This window comes from Schistocerca serialis, chromosome 6 (assembly GCF_023864345.2).
Source record: "Schistocerca serialis cubense isolate TAMUIC-IGC-003099 chromosome 6, iqSchSeri2.2, whole genome shotgun sequence".
NCBI classification, from domain to species: domain Eukaryota; kingdom Metazoa; phylum Arthropoda; class Insecta; order Orthoptera; family Acrididae; genus Schistocerca; species Schistocerca serialis.
The window spans coordinates 23,246,767-23,269,574 of NC_064643.1; the positions used below are offsets into that span (position 1 = coordinate 23,246,767).

A 22,808-nucleotide genomic window follows, 5' to 3' on the forward strand; every position below is an offset into this window, starting at 1 on the left:
GGGGCAGTTCTCAATTCTTGAGCAGTGACACTCTTTTTTTTTTTTTTTTTAAAAAAAAAAAGAAAGATCCTTTGTAATTTGGGTGAGTTTATGTTCAATCCTTGCACCCAATTTACTCTTTCATCTACCTACTTTTTTTCTCGTCTAGCAGAACGATATTTATGACCGTTGCTTAATACCTGTTTGTATCACTTACACTGCTGGTATTTATGAATTCTTTAGCATTTGACTCTGGAAAGACCATTTTTCTTTACAGTGAGGTCTTGCCAACAGCAAATTTTCTGGATGGAAAGTTGCCAATCTGCTCATATACTTTAAAATTTAAAAGTAAATCTAGCAATGCTAGAATGTATACAAAATACTGATATACCCATTATCAAGTTGTTGTTTAAAGATTCGCGACTTTTAAAACTTACGTAGATTATCTTTTTCATGATAGAACTTTACATAAGAAGTTATTAAGAACATTGTGAATATCACATGATGAACAATTGAATGACTAAAGCAGTGTTATCAACCCTCATTCATTGACACATGTAATAAATTCATCGAGGCAGTGAAGTCCAGAGCTGTTGTAAAAATTTCTGAAATTAAAAGTATATATTACCTAATGAAGGTAGTATTTTGGGGTGAAAGAGCACAATAATTATTATTTTTGGAATGTAATAATTCACTATGGCTTCATTTTAATTCTAATAAGTTTCACACTGTAATGAAACATTGTCTAAATGCCTCTCTCTCTCTCTCTCTCTCTCTCTCTCTCTCTCTCTCTCTCTCTCTCTCTCTCATTTGTTATAACTTACCGCTGTTATTTTGTATTTGTATTGCAGTCATTACATTAAAATTGGCTATATCGATTCTGCAATTTATACTATTATGTTATTGCTAAGAATTGATTTAAAGAATAAACGTATATATTTATTTATAAGATTTTGTAAATTTATACCACTGGAACTCTTTCAAAATATTTGATTGCGTAATACTGCCAATAAATACAATGACTTTCTTTCTTCTGTTTATGATTGTAATAGATGTTGGACACGTTGATTCCAAGTATGTTATACAGAAACGCAGTGATTTTTTACAAAAGGCAAAACTATGTGTTCGAAGAATTGTGGAGAGGAGGGTACGTGATGTATTTTAAGTAGGTTATAAAGAGTGACTATAACAACAAAAACAATATATTATTTATAAAATTATTTAATTGAATAGATAAAAAATCTACTCACCAAGTGGCAGCAGAACATACACATAAAAGACTGTTATGATTGGCAAGCTTTCGGAGCCAGTGGCTCCTCCAGACAGAAGCATTGAAGGGGAAGAAAGAAGGGTAAAGGAAAAGGCCTGGAGAGTTCCAGGAAAAGGTGTAGATTTTGGGAAAGTCACCCAGAACTGCAGATCAGGCGAAAAATAGAAACGACACATGTCATATACCAGCTATTATGTAAACACTGTTCAGCTTTCTACATCTGCATGACTACCACCAAATTATTAGTTACAATAAATGGGCATAGGCATAGTGTATATACTGGAAACTCACAATATCCTGTTGCAGGGCATGCTCTACAACATGGCATACGTGACCTCGACACTTGTTTCACCACACATGCCACCTGGATTCTTCCGCCAGACACCAGTTTCTCAGAACTCCGCAGGTGGGAACTAGCACTACAACGTGTCCTTGGTTCTCACCACCCACCTCGCTTTAATTTACGTTAATTTCTGCTGTCTCAGCCTTTCTTCACTGCAATTACTCTTTGCTTCACTCCGTTTTAGCTTTCTACATCTTTCATTGTCTTTCCCGTCTATTTTCACTACCCCCTTCCGCAGCTGTTGTATACAATACGCTTAGCTTCTCACTCTTATTAACTCATGTACAGTTTTAGTAGTAATCTCTGTCTTGCATATTACCCTGTCTTCCACCTTTAAGCTCTCAGGTTTCCGAATCTTGCCCAATGCAGTCCCCAACAATTAGTCTTTCCTTCTCATCCTGTACGGTAAGTCACCCATGACCCACGGTTCTGGGTAACTTTCCCAAAATCTACCCCTTTTCTTAGACCTCTCCAGTCCTTTTCCTTCACCCTTCTTGCTTCCCCTGCAACCCTTTAGCCTGAAGGAGGAGTCACTGGCTCCAAACGCTTGCCTATCACAACAGTCTTTTATGTGTGTGTTCTGCCACTGCTTGGCGAGTAGATTTTTTATCTATCCAATTAAATAATTTTATAAAGAGTATCTGTGTGTGATGTTTTTATTGGTATACAACTTGTTATAAACAAAACTTATTTTTACCATTTAATATGTTTCCAGATATTTACCAGTGGGAAAGATGAAATTGGGTTGATTGTACTTGGTTCTGACAAGACACAGACTCTACTTGATTACCCAAATGTGAGTGTGGAATTTCCTCTTGCACTGCCTACATGGCAGATGATACCCTTTGTGGAGAAATCTTTACATGAAAGAGAAATAAAAACAGATTGGATAGATGGTGTTGTTGTTGGCATGCAAGTCTTGAAAGATGAGCTAGAGTAAGTATTTAAAGCTGTCTGTTTCATGACATTCCTGGAACATGTTCCAGAATGTGTGTTACACAAATCACAGCGACATAGTTGTGACTTTATAAATTTGAATCAATATGTTTTTGTAATGAAAAGGAAACAGAAGGCACAATACCTGCAGAAATAGGAAATTTTTTTGTGTGATTTTACTGTATGAATGTTTTTTACAGTTTTTCAGCTCAATAATTAAGGAGGTATTGATACAAGGCTTTGCCAAAAATCAATCTGTCACCTACAATTCCAGCCCTGTCACTGGCATTCCCTATCCCCACAACATGACTGGGCCACCATGAAAGCAGCCACATCATTGTCAAATTCACTGAAACTACTGCATAGCAATTTACTTGAGTATGGCTGCTGTTGTGGTCTTCAGTTTGGTTTAAGCACTGCGTCAATACCTTCTCTTCATAGCACTCGGAGGTCGCGATCTGCGACTGTTTTTACAAATGGCAAGAGAACTTTTCCTCTAGTTGCTTGTTTTTCAGTGAAAGATGCAAATATTTTAGAATGTAGTGCCTTATGTATATCTGTTAGAATAGCCACAAGGTCTGAAAGTTATTTTCAAATGATTGAGCTCTTCTACAGAGTATTGAAATTCACAGATTCTTCCAACCTGGTCCACCAATGTCTTACATACTCCTCTTCCTCCATGGATTGTTTCCAGCATTTGGAGATGAAACATTAGGCAGCAAAACGTGCCTTATAACCAAAATCTAATGAACATATAATTAAATTAACCAAAGATGTAATGTTGCACTCTCAGGTAAGACTGATCTTGAATGCAAAGCCTAAGTGGAAATTAAATGTACGCTGCAACATTCATCACACTTTTTGTTATTGAAATTATTCACAGTGCCATAGGGAGAACTGAGTTTATGTGTTTTGTAGAGTCAGATACACGCTGTGGTGCAGGGTGCTGTCCGTTATTCTCCTGACTATGATGTGCAGGAATGGTAGTCTTCCTTCTTCTTTGGTCTCCATAGTGAATTTGATTTTGTGGCGTGTGGAGTTCAGATGTACAAAGAAGTCAAGAAGTTTGTCTCTTCCATGAGGCCAGATGACAAGTGTGTTATCCACATAACAGAAGAAGAAGAAGAGGAAGAAGAAGAAGGATTTCCATTTGGATGACATCAGGGCCTCTTCCTCGAAGTGCACCGTAAATATATTCACAATCTCTGGTCAGAGTGGGCTGCCTATTGTGACTCCATCTGTTTGCGGGAGGGGGGTGTGCCACGAGTCAGTGAAGTGGGAAAGCTGACCAAGTAATATGTGTGACGTGTCATACCTCGACCGATATTGAGAACAGAATAAAAATTCAGAGGCATTACTTTTCAGCACTCCCATGCATATTCTGTATGCAAGATAAGCTTATGGAGCAGGTTTCTCATTCAGAAATTCTATTTCGGTGTTGATTGTTTACACGAAGACCGTGTTAAGCATAATGGAAGAAGGAGAAATGTTTATCAGCATTCCAGATTTGGCAGTGGCAGGCTCATGGTCTGCTGAGACTCTGGTTTATTGTTTCACTATATTGCTGCTTGCATTGCTCAGAATCTCATTTTGTGCCAACATAGAATTGGTAGGTTCAGGAGGGCCATGCTAAATGCCTTGCAGGGCCTCAGTAGTGCCACCCAACTAGCACCTGAGAGGGCAGACAAGTGTTTGCTCATGCGTACGTGATCCTGCAGTGAAGTTGTGTACATTTAGTCAGGAAGTGGGCTTGTATACAGTGAGACAAGTATCCACACAGACAATGTGATGGCATCTGGAGCAGCACAGACTGTCAAGCCCTTAATGCAGCTCTAGAGAGAGGTGAACTGACAGTGGTGCAACTAACAACAATGCCAGACACAGGAATGGCACTGTGTCATCGTATCAGATGAGTCTCGGTTCTGTAACATCGTCACAATTGATGTACTTGTGTGTGGATTCTCTGATGCCAACAGACCTGGCCAGATTGTACCTGTCATTCCCATGCGGGTCCAGCATGTGATGTGATGGTATGGGGTGCAACTGGATACATGTCACAACCTCTGGTTCACATAGCCAGTAATTTGGACAGCAGCCATTGCATTTGTGTTTTGTTAAGGCCTATCGCTGTGCCGCATTTTCAAGGGCTCCGTGATGTTATCTTTTAACAAGATAATGCAAGACTACACATCACCTGAGCTGTACTGAGCTACCTCGATACAGAGAGTGTTCCACTGTTGCCATATCCAGCATTTTCTTCAAACCTGTCACCTGTGGAGAACATCTGTTCACAGGATGCCAAGAGATGGGTATGCCACCAGTCGCCAGCCACCAGTCGCCAACCACTACAGTTGATGAACTCTGACATATGACATACAGTTGAGTAGCATGAATTAATGTACCCATGGCTGTAATCCAACCTCGATTTGATATCCAGTGTGATGAGAGCTGTTCTGCTGTTCCAGTTTCAATACTGAAATTCATATATTATTTTTATGCTATCCTTACCAGATTGGACTGTGGTGTCATACAGCATAAAATACCTTACAACATGTTGAATCAGTGATGAGAAGTGTAGAACAGCCAGCAGGGGAAAGATGTTGGCAATGCGACAGCTTTTATGTAGAACAGCAGTACAGTGTTTTACAGTGCATAATGCTTCCTCAGATTGAGAACAAAATGTGTGGTTTGCTGTCATCCATTTTCACAAACATAGCCTTGAAAAATAATGTTGACATTACTGTGCATTTCACTCTGAGGCATATTGCACTCTGAGAATGTTCATCGAATTCAGTTACTTTGTATTATATTTCAGTAACAGTGACATAATAGCAAATTGGACTGTATGAGTTTTTATGGATTTTTTTTCCAGAGACACACTACCATTTCTTCAGATTTATTTTATTTGGGTATAAATCCTTTCCAGCATATATGCTGTACACAAAATGTTGAACATAAAATATAGCTATCTGCTGATTTAACATCTTGCTGAGTATACCAGTACAATGTTTTGTTGTAACAAATAGTTCAATGTATTTTACACACTTATAAACTTATTTATACAGTTATAGTAATTTATACCATTACATTAATGTTGTACCTTAATGTTCTGGAAGATGATATTATAAGGAACCTCATACTTTTCCTGGATGATAGAGTTGTCTATAATGAATTATTGCCTGAAAAAGATCTGTACAAATTTGAGTCAGATCATAACATTTCAAATTGGTCCAAAGATGGGCAACTGAGTTTAAGTTTTCAGAAATGTAAATTGGAGCACATCACAAAACAAATAAAAGACAGTATTGTATGACTACATTATCAAATAATCACAGTTTTAATTGGTCAACTCATACAAATATCTGGATGAAATGAAATGGTGACATAGACTCACTTGTAGGCAAAGCAGAATGCAGACTTCAATTCGTTGGTAAGATACTGGAAAATGCAATCAGTCGATAGAGGACATTGCTTACAAAATACTTGTGTGGCCCATTCTAGAATATTGCTTAAGTATGACCCATAACAAATAAGGGTAATGGCAGACATTGAATGTATACAAAATAGTGTAGCATGAATGATCATAGATTTATTTGATGCATGGGAGAGCATCAAGAAGCTACTAAAAATTGGAAATGCCAGACAAGTGAAGATAGACGCCAAATATATGACAAAACCCAACTTATGAAATTTCAGGAACATGTATTAAGCGAGGTATTTAGGGATTATACAATAACCGCATATGTATCACTCCTATAGGGGCCATGAAGGCAAGATTAATTACAGCATGCACAGAACCATTTAAAGAATCATTCTTCCCACACTCCACATGAGCACTGAATGGGGAAAAACCATAATGTGTGGTACAACAATGTACTTTGTCGGACAAACCCACAGTGGTTTATACAGTGTGCATGGAGACATGGAATCAGTTGACAGTAGTGGTAATGGTTCATATTGATTCCCATTTCTCTGTTTCAGTAGGTGATCTTATGCCTCTAATTATTTTTTCATTGCTATCTTAACTTGCATTCTTCAATTCAGTTTATTAACCCTTCTTATCTCTTTGTATTAGGGCAAATGTACAGTTAACTTTTAAGGAATTTGTATTTTCAATTTATCAACTGGAGTTTTGTTTCATATGCAGCAGAAATATTACAAATTATTTGTTTCAGTTTGTTTAGAATAATTTGCTGTTTCACAGGTGCCCTGAAAAAAATAAAAGATCGTGAAAGTGTCTTAATGACAACCGATGGCCTCATATTGACAAGACAGCTGGTTGCCTTACAGAGGGCAGGGCTTGACGGTCTGAACATCTGCTTAGACACCCTGCAGTCCCAATGCTACAACCAGATCACGAGGAGGAAAGGCTGGGAGCGTGCCATGGCTGGCATAGATCTAGCCTTGCAACTTGAATACGACCCTGTGAAGGTATTACTAGTGCAGCTGTCATCGCATGCAGACTTTCATAAGCAAGAGATATAAATCTGTTGTTAAGAATATCAATACAAGAATCACCATTTTAAAGCAGTACGCCCTCGCCCTCGACTCCATCCCCGCTCCCACCCTCACCCCTGTCTCCACACTGCAGCTGAAAGTGAAGGAAGGTATATTAAGACAGAAGAAGTAAATTTTAGCTGAAGATGCTAACAGTTTCGTAGTTTATACAACATAAAAAAGTATGCCTTGCAAGTTTACCAATTAAATATCTTATATTTTCCTCCCAAGAGAGTCTTATGAGACTCAAGATCTTTACAGTTTCTCTTTTTTTCTTTTGTGTCTTTAGTTTAAAATAAGTTTCCTCTATTGTGGTGTTGTTTTGAAAAAAATACTCAATTGTTTGGAAAAATTATTCTTAATTCTGTAGTCACACTTTTGTTGTGTCTAAGTACTACTGGTTTCAGTAGCGAGTACCAGCATCAGTTCATCTTATTATCAAAAATTTCTTTGCAAAATAAAAGCTGACCACTGTGGCCGAGCGGTTCTAGGCACTTCAGTCCGGAACCATGCTGCTGCTACGGTCGCAGGTTCGAATCCTGCCTCAGGCAGGGATGTCCTTAGGATAGTTAGGTTTAAGTACTTCTAAGTCTGGGGGACTGATGACCTCAGATGTTAAGTCCCATAGTGCTTAGAGCCATTTGAACCATTTTGCAAAATAAAAAGCTTCTGTACAACTGCAAACTAGACATACCATTTTCAGGGTGCAGTTCACATCTATTGAAAGCACAACAGTGACCTTTACTTTTAGTAGATAAGACACCTACTGGGGTAAGTGACTTGATGAATGCACACAAGAAGTTGTCATTTATTCCATATGTAGCTGCCATGCAGAATCATATTTTGTATTAGTTTGTCCTTACTCTTCCAAAAGGTTAAACCTTGTCTCTGCAGCCACAGCTTCCTCTCTTCAGCAGTTGTTTTCATCTCCATGTGTGAAGAAAATCCCATTCATTGATCATATTGTTTAAGTAGGATGTTCTCAGTCATCCCCTTGTTTTCTTACCTATGATCTTGCCTTCCGAAATGTTTTTTAAAAGATTATCATCTCCAGTTAAGTGTCCAGTGTATTTTGCTTTGCTCTGGCCTATAACTTTCAGTGGTTCCTTCTTCTCTCCTATTTCCTTTAATTTTTCTGTCAATGCAGCTAGTTCTTGTACTTCTCCTCCAGAACCACATTTCAGCAGGTTTGAGGTGAGCTTCCTTTGGCTTTTCTAATGTACAGATTTTGCATCTGTGTGTCAGAACACTCCACACAAAGGTCTTTACAAATATTTTCTTAATGTGGGAGCTGATATGTTTATTCAGTTGCAGCTTCTTCTTATTTTGGAAGGAGCTCTTCACCTGTGCTATTCTTTTCTTGAATGCCTTGAAATATTGATTGTTTTCTTGCAAAATGCTACTGAGATAGTGAATTTCAGTTCCTTTCTTGAGTTGCTCATTGCCTGTTCTTGTGTCAGTCCTGCCTCCACCTCCTTTCTTGTTTGTAGCCATAACTTTTGTCTTCTTTGTATTCATTTTTAGCTTTAGTTTTACCATTTCTTGATTTAAGGCCTGAAACATTTTATTTAGTTCCTACTCTGATTTACTATTGTGATGTCGTCAATCTGCAGTGTATATGCATGCAATTAAATTTCCATATCGACATCATGCTCCAAAAACCACCTAACTGTGTGTGACAGGGGGTACGTCTCATGCCACCAACTGACCCCCTCTGCCTTGTTCCACTTGTGAACAGTGTTTGGGAAGAATGACTGTCAGTACGCTTCTGTATTATCTCTAACTTCTCAAATTTTCTTCTCGTGATCATTTCGTGAATTGTATATGAGAGAAACTATTATGTTGTCAGACTCTTCTCGGAAACTACTCTCTCGAAACATGGGTAGTAAATCTTTCCGTGATGCACAACTGCTCTCTTATGGCATCTACCGCTGGAGTTGCTGAGCATCTCTGTAATGATCTCACAGTGACTAAATGATTCTGTGACAAAACACTCCGCACTTCATTGGATCTTCTTTCTCTCTTCTGTCAGTCGTACTGGGTAAGGACACAGGGGTAATTTACATTCACTTAAGATTCTTCCTGTGGATGTTAGTCTGGCATCTGCTTTTCTATTGCTGTTTTGTGTGATCATTCCACTTTAAGGTTGCTCTGAATAGTTACTTCTAGATATTTTATGGTAGATTCTGTTTCCAGCAATTTGTCATTAATAGTGTAGTTGTACAGTATTGGATTTCTTTTCCTGTGTGTGTGTGTGTGTGTGTGTGTGTGTGTGTGTGTGTGTGTGTGTGTGTGTGTGTGTGTGTGTGTGATATGTTACATTTATTTATGTGCAGGGTCAACTGCCAGAGCCTGCATCATTCACCAATCCTTTGCAGGTCATTGTGCAAATTGATACTGTCTTCTGTTGTTGACACTTTCTTATGGACAAGTGTAATACCTGTGAACAATATTAAGGAGCCTCTGACACTTTCTACTGGATCATTTATATACATTGTAAATGTAATGGCCCTATCACATTTCCTTGGAGTATTCCAGAAATTACCTTTTGATTCTTGTCATCTTTTCTTTGTTGTTGTTATTACTTCCTTGATGAACATATTAAGGAAGTAAGGTGATAGAAGGCACCCGTCTCTCACTGCCCTTCTGGTTTTCCTTCTTTCATATCCGGTTCAGTACTCTGACTTTTGTATATACTCAAAATTAATCATCTGTCCTTCCAGTTTGGACATTACTTTAAGGAATGATGATATAATGGTAATCTGTTTATTAAACAATATTTTAATGATACACTATGCTTTCTGATCATATAGTGGCTTGATGATGGAATTTGATACTGAAATTAGTAATCATTAGACAAAATAAAAGTGAAGCTATAATAAAAGAAAGTAATATTTTGGATCATGTCAGTCGTTGTTCCAAACAACTGCACGTCAGGAATAGGTTCAAATGGCTCTGAGCACTATGCAACTTAACTTCTGAGGTCATCAGTCGCCTAGAACTTAGAACTAATTAAACCTAACTAACCTAAAGACATCACACACATCCATGCCCGAGGCAGGATTCGAACCTGCGAACGTAGCGGTCACTCGGTTCCAGACTGTAGCGCCTAGAACCGCATGGCCACTCCGGCTGCCTAGGAATAGGTACTAAATTATTTGTCCGCTGATGACCTCACAGCTTAGAACACTAAAAAACAAATGTTAATTGTTTGTTATGTGCCCTGGTAGAGTGTACAACTGTTTACAGTTCACAATTGGTTGTTGGAGCTTGGGCGTTACTCACATAGTGTATTTGGTGCACAGTGCAGAAAAAGGCAGTGTCCAGAAAAGTAAACAAATGTAAAGGCAAAAGTTTCATGACAGGATGTTGTGTCACCATACTTGGAAGACAATTATAGCCAAAGACAGAAATTTAAAGGAACTGGCTCATTTGAGCTGTGGAGACCTAGTCGAGGATTCTCAATAGATAATTGTTAGCACAGTAGAATTTATAAAGAGACAATGTCAGTTCATGTGAGGGAAGGTTGATTGGTAAGTACCTATCAGCTTTCTCATAAAACTCACAATTTGAAGAATACACATCAAGGAAAAGGTAGAAGTCCAACAGTGTCAAATCTAGACAATAATATCGATCATCCAACAGTTTTGCAAAATCCCCAGTTGTACTTACTTTACTTACTTACTTACTAACTTACTCAGATTTGCTGTGTACCATACAAGGAACTGGTTTCCACTAGTTCACTCGATCAGCTGCCAAGTTCTCACCTTCCTCCAAGTTTGTGTCCATGCATTGAAGATTCATTGCAAAAGTTCCAGGTGTTAAAAGGTCTTCCTGTACATCTGTATCAGTCCATTGATTTCCACAACAGTGTTGATTTTGGGATTCTTCCACCTTACATGTGTAGAACATAACCTGCAATCTTCAGTCTTCTTTCAACAATAATTTTGTGCAGGCTGTGTAGACCTCGTATTCTCAGCACTACATCGTTTGTAACTTGGTCGGGTTAACATCTTCAGAATTCATCTCTAGCATTGTTGGTGAAAAATATGGAGACTGTGTGCTGATTTTAATGACATTTTCCAAGTCTCACAAATATAAACAATAAAGGAGTACAGGCAAAGCTTTGTTGACATATTACAGACCTAATTGCCATATGGACTGATTTTCCAGTTCTGCTGGTGATTTCTGCATCTGTGACCTCATTATTACATATAATGCTACCGAGATATGGCAATCTGTCAACATCTTGTAGTATCTTCTATTGCACTGTAATCGGGGAAGAGACGAGTAATTTCCACTTACTTTGCACATTCTGTTTGCCTTATCTCTATTAATTTTCAGCCGTACACAATAGGGCATTTAATGAGAAAGCAGATAAAAATTAACTTGATGCCTTCCAAGGTGACGGTCTCTACTAAGTCTCTACTCCTTCAAGTCTGACTATGTAAGTGTAGACCAGAGATGGTTTAAATTCAGAGAAATAGTATCGACATCAATTAAGAGATATATACCAAATAAATTGAATGGATACCAAATAAATTAAAAGGGTGGTGCACAAAATATGTCAAAACTCAGCTGCAGAAGCAATGAAAAAAAGCATGTCAAAATTTAAAAGAATGCAAAATCTCTAAGATTAGCGATGTTTTACTGAAGCTCGAAACTTAGGGTGGGTTTCAGTGGAAGATGTGTTTAATAATTCCCATAGTGAAACTTCGTTTTGAAATCTGGAAGAAAATCCAAAGAGTTTCTGGTTGAATGTATAGTACACCAATGGCAAGACACAACCAATACCTTCACTGCGCAATAGCTGTGGTAATGTTACTGATGACAGTGCTACTAAAGCAGAGTTACTAAACACGGATTTCTGAAATTTCTTCACCAAAGACAACAAAGTAAATATTGCAGTATTCAAATCAAGAACAACTGCAACTGTGAGTAACTTAGTAGTAGCTCTCCTCAGTGTCATAAACCATTTATGTTTCTTTCAGAGAATGTTGATACAATAGCTCCATTAGAAATCATATATAGCCGCTCATTTGATAAAGATCCATACCTAGAGACTTAAAAGTTGCTCAGGTCACACCAATGCTCAAGAAAGAAAACAGGAGTAATCTACTAAATAACAGACTCATATCACTAAAGTTGATTTGCATTAGGATTTTGGAACATATATTGTGTTTGAATATTTTGAATTATCTCAAAGGTAATGATTCATTGATAAATAGCTAAGATAGATTCAGAAATATCGACCTTTTAAAACACAGCTAGCTCTTTAGTCACACAAAGTAATAAGTGCTGTCGACTGGGGATCTCAAATTGATTCCATATTTGTAGATTTCCAGAAGACTTTTTGAAACAGTTCCTCACAAGCATTTTCTAATCATATTGTGTGCCTATGGAGTATTGTCTGAGTTGTACAACTGGATGTGTGGTTTCCTGTCAGAAAGGTCACAGTTCATAGCTATTGATGGAAAATCGTCAAGTAAAACAGAAGTGATATCTGACATTCCTCAAGGAAGTGTTATAGAGCACCTGCTGTTGCCGATCTACATTAACAATTTAAGAGAGAATCTGAGCAGTCCTCTTAGATGATGCTATCATTTACAGTCTCGCAAATCATTTACTGTCTTGTAAAGTGATCAGATGATCAAAATGAACTGCAAAATGATTTAGGCTACCTATCCATATGATGCAAAAAGTGGTAACTGACCTTAAATAAAAATTTTTATGTCATCTGCACGAGTAGTAAAAGGCATCTACTAAATTTTGTTTACATGATAATTCACACAGATCTAAAGGCTGTGAAGTCTACTGAATACTTAGGAATTACATTTACAAATAACTTAAATTGGAATGCTCGCATAGATAATGCGGTGGCAAAGCAAACAAAATACTGTGATTTAATAGTAAAACATTTAGAAGATTAGGATTACTAAAGAGACTATCTACAACTATACTTGTCTGTCCTCTTTTGGAGTATTCTGCATGGTGTGGGATCCTTACCAGATAGGACTGACAGAGGACATCATTTAAAAGTTCAAAGAAAGGCAGCTCATTTTGTATTATTGGGAAACAGGAAAGTGCATGCCACAGATATCACATGTGAATTGGGGTGGCAGTCATTAAAGCAAAAGCATTTTGCTGGAGCAGGTTCTTAAAATTTCAATCATCAACTTTCTCCTCCGAATGTGAAAATATTTTGTTAGAGCCCTCTTACATAGGGAGAAATGATCATTGTAATGAAATAAGAGAAATCAGAGCTTGTACGGAAGTATTGAAGTGTTTGTTTTTCCTCAAATGCTGTAGGGGAGTGGAATGGTAGATAAATAGGTTGAGGGTGGTTCTCTGAACCCTCTGCCAGCATTCAATTGTGAATTACAGACTAGTCATGCAGATATAGATAATGTAGATAGGCTTTCAATATTGTGCACCGATTCTCTAATTTTATACATTGCTCAAATACTTTCGTGGCGCTTTGGAGTGACCCCTTTAAAATAAAAATTTACCAGTCTTCTTAATATGTATTTTGGTAATGAGGTTGATAAGAAGTTACAACAATACTTTCTTATTACTCCCCAGTTTTGGGTTTTATTAATGAACAAAATCGCCGCAGTGTTCCATAACAATTACGGGTTGAAGTTTCCTGCTGATGGAACCAATATGATTTTCTGTGTTTCTGAGCATACAGGTTGTGTACGCTGTTTGGAGTCTGGTGTATGCTGAATCAAATGTTTTTATTGTTGTGATCTTCCATCTGAAGATTGGTTTCATGGAGTTGCCCATGCTAGCCTATCCTGTGTGACCCTCTTCACCTCTGCGTAACTACTACAGCGTACAATAACTTGAACTTGTTTACTGCAGTCAGTTTTTGGTCTCCTACAGTTGTTACCCCCATTATATTCACAGATGACCACATATTGTGGAAATTGCATATTGTAATGTAGGATGCAATAATAACGTACGGAAAGTTTCTGTTGAAAATTACGAATTATTTAGGAATAAAGCAGATGGCTCACCAAAAGGCAGAAGCACTGTCTCATTGATAGGCACACAAACAAAAGGTTTGTAGAATGAGATTTTCACTGTGCAGTGGAGTGTGCACTGATATGAAACTTCGTGGCAGATTAAAAGTGTGTGCCGGACTAAGAGTCAAACTTGGGACCTTTGCCTTTTGTGGGCAAGTGCTCTACCATCTGAGCTATCCATGCATGACTCACGACCCGTACTCACAGCTTTACTTCCACCAGTACCTCGTCTTCTACCTTCCAAGCTAAAAGGTACGTTGCTTGGCGAGCTTCCAGAATGCACTTTCTTTTTCTAGCTGTAGGGAAAACATGCGCGCGCGTGCACACACACACACACACACACACACACACACACACACACACACACACTCACTCACATGCACATGCATGTCTCCTTATGTTGTGGTCGCTCAACTGCCAGCTCTTTACTGGCCCATGGTGAGTGTTCTGGAGTGAGGTGGGGCTTTAGAGTGGGGTAGGATGGGGTGGGTTGAGGCAATGTGAGGGATGGAGAGAGATGGGAGGGGTTTGGAGGGCAGCATTTAGTGGCTCGTGGGAGAGTGGGGAGCCATCTGTGGGCTATCTAGGGGTGCAGGTAGAGGGGTCAGGCGACAGACAGCTGGGCACTCATAGACTAGGGTGTGACGTGAGATAACAGCACACAACTAGCTGATTGGGAAGGGAGGAGAGGGGGGGGGGGGGAGGGGTGGGGCAGGGGCGTGTGTGTGTGTGGGGGGGGGGGCAGGGGGGCTGGTAGTTAACTTGGATTTAGGCCAGGAAGCAAAGGATGTGCTGTAAGTATGGCTACGAAAGTTGAGTATTCTTAAATAAGATCAGCTGGTGGCAATGTATTGGAAAGTAACTGGCACACAAAGTGCAATTTTGGCTCCTTTTTCTTTGTGAATTTTAAATAGTCTGCAGAGCAAATTGAATTAGGAGGATCAGGCATTTGTGTGGGTCAAGGAAAGTAAATTGTAGAGCCAGATAAAAGGCGCGCAAGACAGGAGGGATACTACTGCTCATCACTGCTGTATCGTGCTACTAGTACATGTCAGTGTGAGTGCACCGAGAGTGGTGTTGCCGTACATGCGTCTTTAAATTGGTCACCCACTGATCATTGCAGGCTGGCTGCTGGATTCTGTCTCTGGGAGCCAAGCGTGTGGCGCGGTCGCTGCCATGCCATCTGCTGGTGACTCGCACATATATTAGTGTGGAACAGTGCTGACTGATTCTCTGTGTGATTCTAGTTTGTAATGTGCACATCAGTGTTCTGTGCCTTGTTGAGTCCTTAGAGGCATATTGTTCGGAGGTTATTATTAAAGCCATATTTGTGTGACTTGGATCACACTTCAGTATTACTTGGTTATTACATCACCACAAACATATGGACCGGGAATGTACATGCTTTGACAGTTTGCTACGTCTCTCTCTTCTAGGACTGACATGGTAGCTGCCTTGCATTTCTTAATGACTCTGACCTTGTCAACCACAAACCGAATCTTAGTACAGTCATGATTTCCCTGAAGAGATTACATGACAGCAGAGACTTGTAAAATTGTGTTACTCATTTCTCTAGCCAGTGAAGATTCATTCTGTACCTTCAGATACGGTGTCATGTAGGAGTAGAACAGCAAGAAATACGTAGCTCCTCTAACCGTAATGACAGTTTATCACCTCCCAACACTACATGTGCCAATGTTTCAGTGCATTTTTGAATATGTTTGTTAACAGATTCATCAACACAACAAAAATTTACGATCTCAGTAGCATCTTATTTCTTAACTCATACTTTACTATTCATCAGAATCTTCATCGCTGCTCTTTGATTCGTCAGAGCTCCCTGCCATACTTTGTTTTATTTCATAGTCAGAATTAGGTGAAATACCACCTACCGTATTTACTCAAATCTAAGCTGCACTCAAACCTGAAAAATGAGACTCGAAATAAAGACAGGAAAAAAAAAAAAAAATTCCCGAATCTAAGCCGCACCTGAAATTTGAGACTCGAAGTTCAAGGGCAGAGAAAAGTTTTAGGCTGCACCTCCAAATCGAAACAAAGTCGGTCCATTGTAATATGAGACACAATTTAGGTCGAATGAATGACGATACAGCTACAGTAGTTTGGTTTGAGTCGTAAGCTTAGCACTTAAGCTTTACCAGGTAGCCTTTGCTATGCGTCAGGCCCTCCGTCCGTATTTATACTGGTACCCTTCCTTTTTCACGTGCTTCGTCTGGTTTGAATCAATTGCTTATTTTGCTTTGATCTGATAAGTGCCGTTTTCCTTGTTATAGGCGTTTATGTCACTCTAAGCTGAAAATACATTACTGTACTGTGTCATGCATTGTTTGTCGCATTCTGATAGTGCGTGTTTGCGGCCTGTCGTCGCTCACGGCATGTCTTGCTTTTATGCACGCTACCACCGCCTACAATTTAAAAAAAAAAAAAAAAAAAAAAAAAAAAAAGAGAGGGAAATCATCTCATTAGCGAAACAATGGCAAGAGACTATTTGTTGTTACTTACACTGCTGCTTTCTTTGATAATGATCAACAAGAACCAAATAATAGACTGTGTATGATAGAACATGTTCTGAACGAGAGTTAGGCGAAAATTTATCTCCGTTTGAAAATCTTTGCGGCCGCTTCTTTAGTACATCAAATTCTGCACAGAAATTAGAGTCATCTTAGATTTAAAAATCTAGTCAGTTGCCGTGCTTCAGTTCTGACTGTATCACTATTAGGCATAAGAATAATACGAATATAAACATGACATGATACGTATATTCTTCCACATTTGCTGTTGTCTCACTCTAGTTTCGTAGTTTATTAGGCAGACAGGATTTAAATAAGATAGCAGCAAACACGAAAGAATACGTGGCAACATGTTTATATTCGTATTACTCTTATGATGAAGAGAATACTGCATGTGATTCACATTTCATCAGGTTCCTATAAGCAACCATCTCTTCTCACAGGTAGGAAAAAATTCAGAACATAGAGTTGGCCATATTGACAAACATCCGAAACAGTCTTGCCAGTCGGATTTTCGTAATACATTGAAGTTCTGCTACATTCGAAGATGAACAATACGGAATTTATATTTACTTCGTTGGATAATGTATGAAAATCGTCTTCCACCTTTTTTTTTTAATTTATTTACTGACGCAGAGGTTTTGGCGCAAGTATTTATCTTTGTGCCTACGAAGCATGCCTGTGTAGGGCTACATATATTCGACGGCAAAAGTTAGTTGTGGCAGCACCTACCGACATTTTTCAGAACTTCCACTTGCTTTGCACTCGATTCTAAGCTGCAGGCGGTTTTTTGGATTACAAAAACCAGAAAAAATGCGGCTTACATTTGAGTAAATACGGTACATCCTCTCCTTTGGATTCAACTTCTTAAGTATTATCTTTCAAGTCAACACCTGCTAATCTGTGAGACCGAAATGATGAGCCATACTACTCTATTTCACTGTGCCTGTTTGTTTCATTTGTATAACATTTTATTCCATCATAGATGCTGCACTTACAGTTTCATATATGCATTGCAGCAGCAGACACAATAAAAGTAGCAATCAGCAGTGCTTAGTTTGTGAATGGGTAAAAAATATGCCGTTGTCCCAGTTCCACATATCCCCAAAATTTGATTCTGCCAAATTCTGTACTCTCTGAAATCGAATGTTTAATCCAAAGATGAAAGTGAACAAGTTTGATGCAGTATTGCTAATATTGTTTATTACTCATCTTGCTGGATGAAGTGCATACTGTGTCCTTTCTGAAAGGTTTGCAGAAGTAATGCACATACCAGTTTTCTAAAAACTTACATTGAGATTGTGCTCTCCTTCCTCTTGTACAAATTAGTAGAGCCCTTCGGATTACTCCACAATATGCCTCTTGGCAAGGTGGTAACGACAGTATTATGAAAAGGATAGATTGGCACTCACTGTATAGTGTAGATGTTGTGTTGCAGGCAGGGGGAAAAAAAAAAAAAAAATACACCACCCATTAAACACGTAAGCTTTTGGTGCAAACCTCCCCCCCCCCCCCCCCTTCCCACACACACACGCACACACACACTCACACACACACACACACACACACACACACACACACACACTCACACACACACACACACACATGCGCGCAAATGCAGATCACACATACATGACCACGGTCTCTGGCTGCTAGGGCCAGACTGGGAGCAACTGCGCATCATGGGAGAAACAACAGTCATATGTGTGTGTGTGTGTGTGTGTGTGTGTGTGTGTGTGTGTGTTTTGTCCACTTACGAAGAAGACTTTCTGATCGAATGCTTACGTGTTTAGTAGTCTTTTTGTTGTGCTTGTCTGTGACCTAACATTTCCTGTGTACAGTGAATAGCAATGTATCTTTTTTATAATATGGTCATTATTCCAGCCTAGATTTTCTATTGTTTGTTTCCTTTTAAGACCTTATAGAGACAGTTACTGACAATTTCTTTTTTCTTATTGGAGAAAAGTAAAACCATATGGGGGCAGACGTAGATTGTGAATGAATATGGAATAGAGTATTTTTATTCTCCCTGTATGCAGTGTCAATATCGTCACCTCACACACTTCATTTCTGGCAGCACCTCCTCCTCAACACATGACTGTCCCCCACCACCTCACCATAGTCTTCAAGTTACATCCTATAGCACTTCTGGGTGGACAAATAGATGAAGGATGTAGTTTAAAACAGTATAACTAAACTTAAAAGCCGAACTGCCCTTTTATAGAGACTGCCATCATTATTTAAACATACTAAACAACATCAAAACAGTCAAAAGAAATTGTTTTTCAAAAGAGCAGAAAATTGTAGTGAAATTCATGAAAGGATTGCTTTAAATTGTTATATCTTAAATCTGTCAGCATTTCCCAAGATTTTCTGGCTTAATTAAGACTAGGTCATGCCACCACAGTGGTCAAACAGTGGACTTGCCTTCGAGAGGACAACGGACCCGAGTCCCATCGGGCCACCAAAATTTGGGTTTTCCTTGATTTCCCTAAATGATTTAAGACAAATTCTGGGATGGTTCCTTTGAAAAAGATGACATTCAGCTGAGGAAGCTACACAGTGCTGGTGGAAGCACGAGTATTTCAGAGCACACCATCCATTGCACATTGTTAAACATAGGGCTCTGCTGCAGACAACCCCTGTATGTTCCCATGTTGACAACACAGTTGAATTACAATTTCTGTGGCTCAGGAGCATTGAGATTGGGCAGTGAATCAATAGAAATGTGTCATCTGGTTGAATCATTCGAGTTTCGCATTACACCTGCGTGACGGTTTTGTGCACATACACTGTCAACAGAGTGAATTGGTGCTTGAAAGGTGCACTTTGCTACAGACTTAGGCCAGTGGGAGCAATATTATGCTATGGAGGACATTCACCTGGTCTTCTATGGGTCCTGTGGTAGTAACTGAAGGCTCCATAACAGCTTTGTTCTGTGTGAACATTATTGTGCACTGTCCGCACCCTGTCCCTAATGAAGGTGACATGTTTCAACAATATGACTTTCAGTGTCACGAGGCCAGAATCAAATTCACCCCTTCTGAATCTGATGGAATACATCTGCAATGCTATCAGATACCAGTTCTGCACCCAGAAACCACTGATCTGCAATTTATGGGAATTACATGACCTGTGCTTAGACATGCGGTGCTGCATAATGCTGGGAACATACCTCACATAATGCTGGGAACATACCTGAAATTTGTTGAACTTGTCCCACACAAAATCACTGCTGTATTGTGTTCCAACAGTGGACAAACACATTATCAAACAGGAGGTCATAGTGTTTTGTCTCATCAGTTTATATATTCAATGCTTGAATGAAAGGTGTGCTCTTTTCCTTTTTTCTGCCATTGCGTGTATGTGTAAAGCAGGATGTTCTACCATTTGGGCTTGTTTATATGATGGCTGTCAGTATTACCACCTGCACAGATACTAAATGCTCCTTTTGTGAAGACCTTTTATCTTGAGAACACTTTCAACTTTGTTTCACAAATGGCAGCACAGTTTCATGTAATAGTTAAAATAATACCTTCAGCAAAAGATGTGTGCGTTGGAGTGGGGAAAAAGATTGGAGATGTATGTAGTTTAATTTTCATAAATTGTTAAGAAGGTTAACAGCTTGGCATGCTAAGATAAATTCAGACATTCTCTAAAAAGAGAGAAAAAGATTAATTTAACAGAATCAGTGAGGTATACAAATATAACAACAGACTTGTAGAACCATTATTTTGTAGGTTAGATTAGATTAGATTCAGCTTTTGTTCCAAGACCCAAAACATGAGACGATTCTCATGGGTGAGTAACATGCCAGAAAGTATAACATAAAAAATATAAAACATTTGAATACCCTGATCATTTGTCAGGAGATTGTCAAACTAGGTGAATACAATACAAACTGGAACAGCTAATATTTTCAGAATTGATACGCTGTCAGACTGAAACATCGTTATGCACTATTAATAAATTTATCAAACAAAAAGTACATAATCTTGACTGTTATGGCAAAGTGCTCTCAGAACTGAAATCTAACAGACATTCTTATTTAAGCTGGCCTAACAGCCACTGTTAAGATATTCATCTATAGAGTAGGATGAGTTATCTATCAAAAAGTCTTTCAAACTCTGTTTAAACCATGCTTTATCTGATACCAAGTTTTTAATGGTGTCTTTCTTCCACAGATAAATTGTGTTGTAATGCGAGGTTTTAATGAAAATGAAGTGTGCAGTTTTGTGGAGTTAACAAAAGAGAAAAATGTTGATGTAAGATTTATCGAGTACATGCCTTTCAGCGGCAACAAATGGAATGATGGGAAGATGGTCTCATTTTGTGAAATGCTCCAAATAATTAGAAAGCAGTGGCCTAATTTTGATCCTCTTCCCAATGGGCCCAATGATACCTCAAAGGTACGTGCAGTATTACGTATGAACATACATTGAAAATAATTTAATGTTTATGACTTACTACCAATCACAAGAATACTTCACATCTGCTGGTGGTATGAGAGATGGACTGGTTTAGTTACATATTTCTCATCCCATTCAGTAAGTCTGTCCTGGCCTGGGTTTCTCTGCAGCTTTTCTGCAACTCTCCCCATTTCCTAAACCTTGACAATCCTTTTCTTTCTTCCCTTTTCCTTCCCCTTATTGTTTCTGCCAGAAGAAGAAGCCACTGGCTCCGAAAGCTTACACATTTCCATAACTTTAAGGGAAGTTAGAAGGGGAAAACATTCTTTTTCACTTTTTCGGGTTTTTAGCTGATTATAAAATTTGCCATTTTCCAAATAAAATGATATGTATATTACTTATAAACTTGCGTGAGAAGTATTTTATTTTATTTTCTAAAATATAATCTACACCAGTTGAAAATGTTAAAATTTTTACATGCATTACTTCAAGACCTAATAAAATCGGTAATTTTTTATATACAGGGTAGTCCATTGATCGTGACCGGGCCAAATATCTCACGAAATAAGTGTCAAACGAAAAAACTACAAAGAACGAAATTTGTCTAGCTCGAAGGGGGAAACCAGCTGGCGCAATGGTTGGCCTGCTATAAGGCGCTGCCATAGCTCAAACTGATATCAACTGTGTTTTTTAAAATAGGAACCCCATTTTTTATTACATATTCGTGTAATACATAAAGAAATATGAATGTTTTAGTTGGACCACTTTTTTCAGTTTGTGATAGATGGCACTGTAAAAGTCACAAACATATGTCTCATAATTTTAGACGAACAGTTGGTAACAGGTAGGTTTTTTAAATTAAAATACAGAACCTAGGTACATTTGAACATTTTATTTCGGTTGTTCCAATGTGATACATGTACCTTTGTGAACTTATCATTTCTGAGAACGCATGCTGTTACGGCGTGATTACCTGTGAATACCACATTAATGCAATAAATGATCAAAATGATGTCTGTCAACCTCAATGCCTTTGGCAATACGTGTAATGACATTCCTCTCAACACTGAGTAGTTTGCCTTCCGTAATGTTCGCACATGCATTGATAATGTACTGACGCATGTTGTCAGGCATTGTCGGTGGATCACGATAGCAAATATCCTTCAACTTTCCCCACAGAAAGAAATCCGGGGACGTCAGATCCGGTGAACGTGCGGGCCATGGTATGGTGCTTTGATGACCAATCCACCTGTCATGAAATGTGCTATTCAATACTGCTTCAACCGCACGCAAACTATGTGCCGGACATCCATCATGTTGGAAGTACATCGCCATTCTGTCATGCAGTGAAACATCTTGTAGTAACATTGGTAGAACATTACGCAGGAAATCAGCATACATTGCACCATTTAGATTGCCATGGATAAAATGGGGGCCAATTAACCTTCCTCCCTTAATGCCACACCATACATTAACTTGCCAAGGTCGCTGCTGTTCCACTTGTCGCTGCCATCGTAGATTTTCCGTTGTCCAATAGTGCATATTATGGCGGTTTAGGTTACCGCTGTTGGTGAATGATGCTTCATCGCTAAATAGAACACATGCAAAAAATCTTTCATCGTCTCGTAATTTCTCTTGTGCCCAGTGGCAGAACTGTTCATGACATTCAAAGTCATTGGCATGCAATTCCTGGTGCATTGAAATATGGTACCTGAGCAATCAATGTTGATGTAGCATTCTCAACACCGACGTTTTTGAGATTCCCAATTCTCGCGCAATTTGTCTGCTACTGATGTGTGGATTAGCTGCCCCAGCAGC

The 22,808-nt window shown here is 38.8% G+C and overlaps 1 protein-coding gene across 1 annotated transcript in view; it reads left to right on the top strand.

The window, feature by feature from the left end:
- Nucleotides 1-22,808, top strand: part of LOC126484214 (molybdenum cofactor biosynthesis protein 1-like) — an 81,029-nt gene that overhangs the window by 10,953 nt on the left and 47,268 nt on the right. The window contains exons 2-4 of the mRNA XM_050107628.1: nucleotides 2,308-2,528; nucleotides 6,704-6,959; nucleotides 20,766-20,990. Of these exons, the coding sequence (XP_049963585.1) occupies nucleotides 2,308-2,528; nucleotides 6,704-6,959; nucleotides 20,766-20,990 (702 nt within the window). The remainder of the gene's footprint in view (nucleotides 1-2,307; nucleotides 2,529-6,703; nucleotides 6,960-20,765; nucleotides 20,991-22,808) is intronic.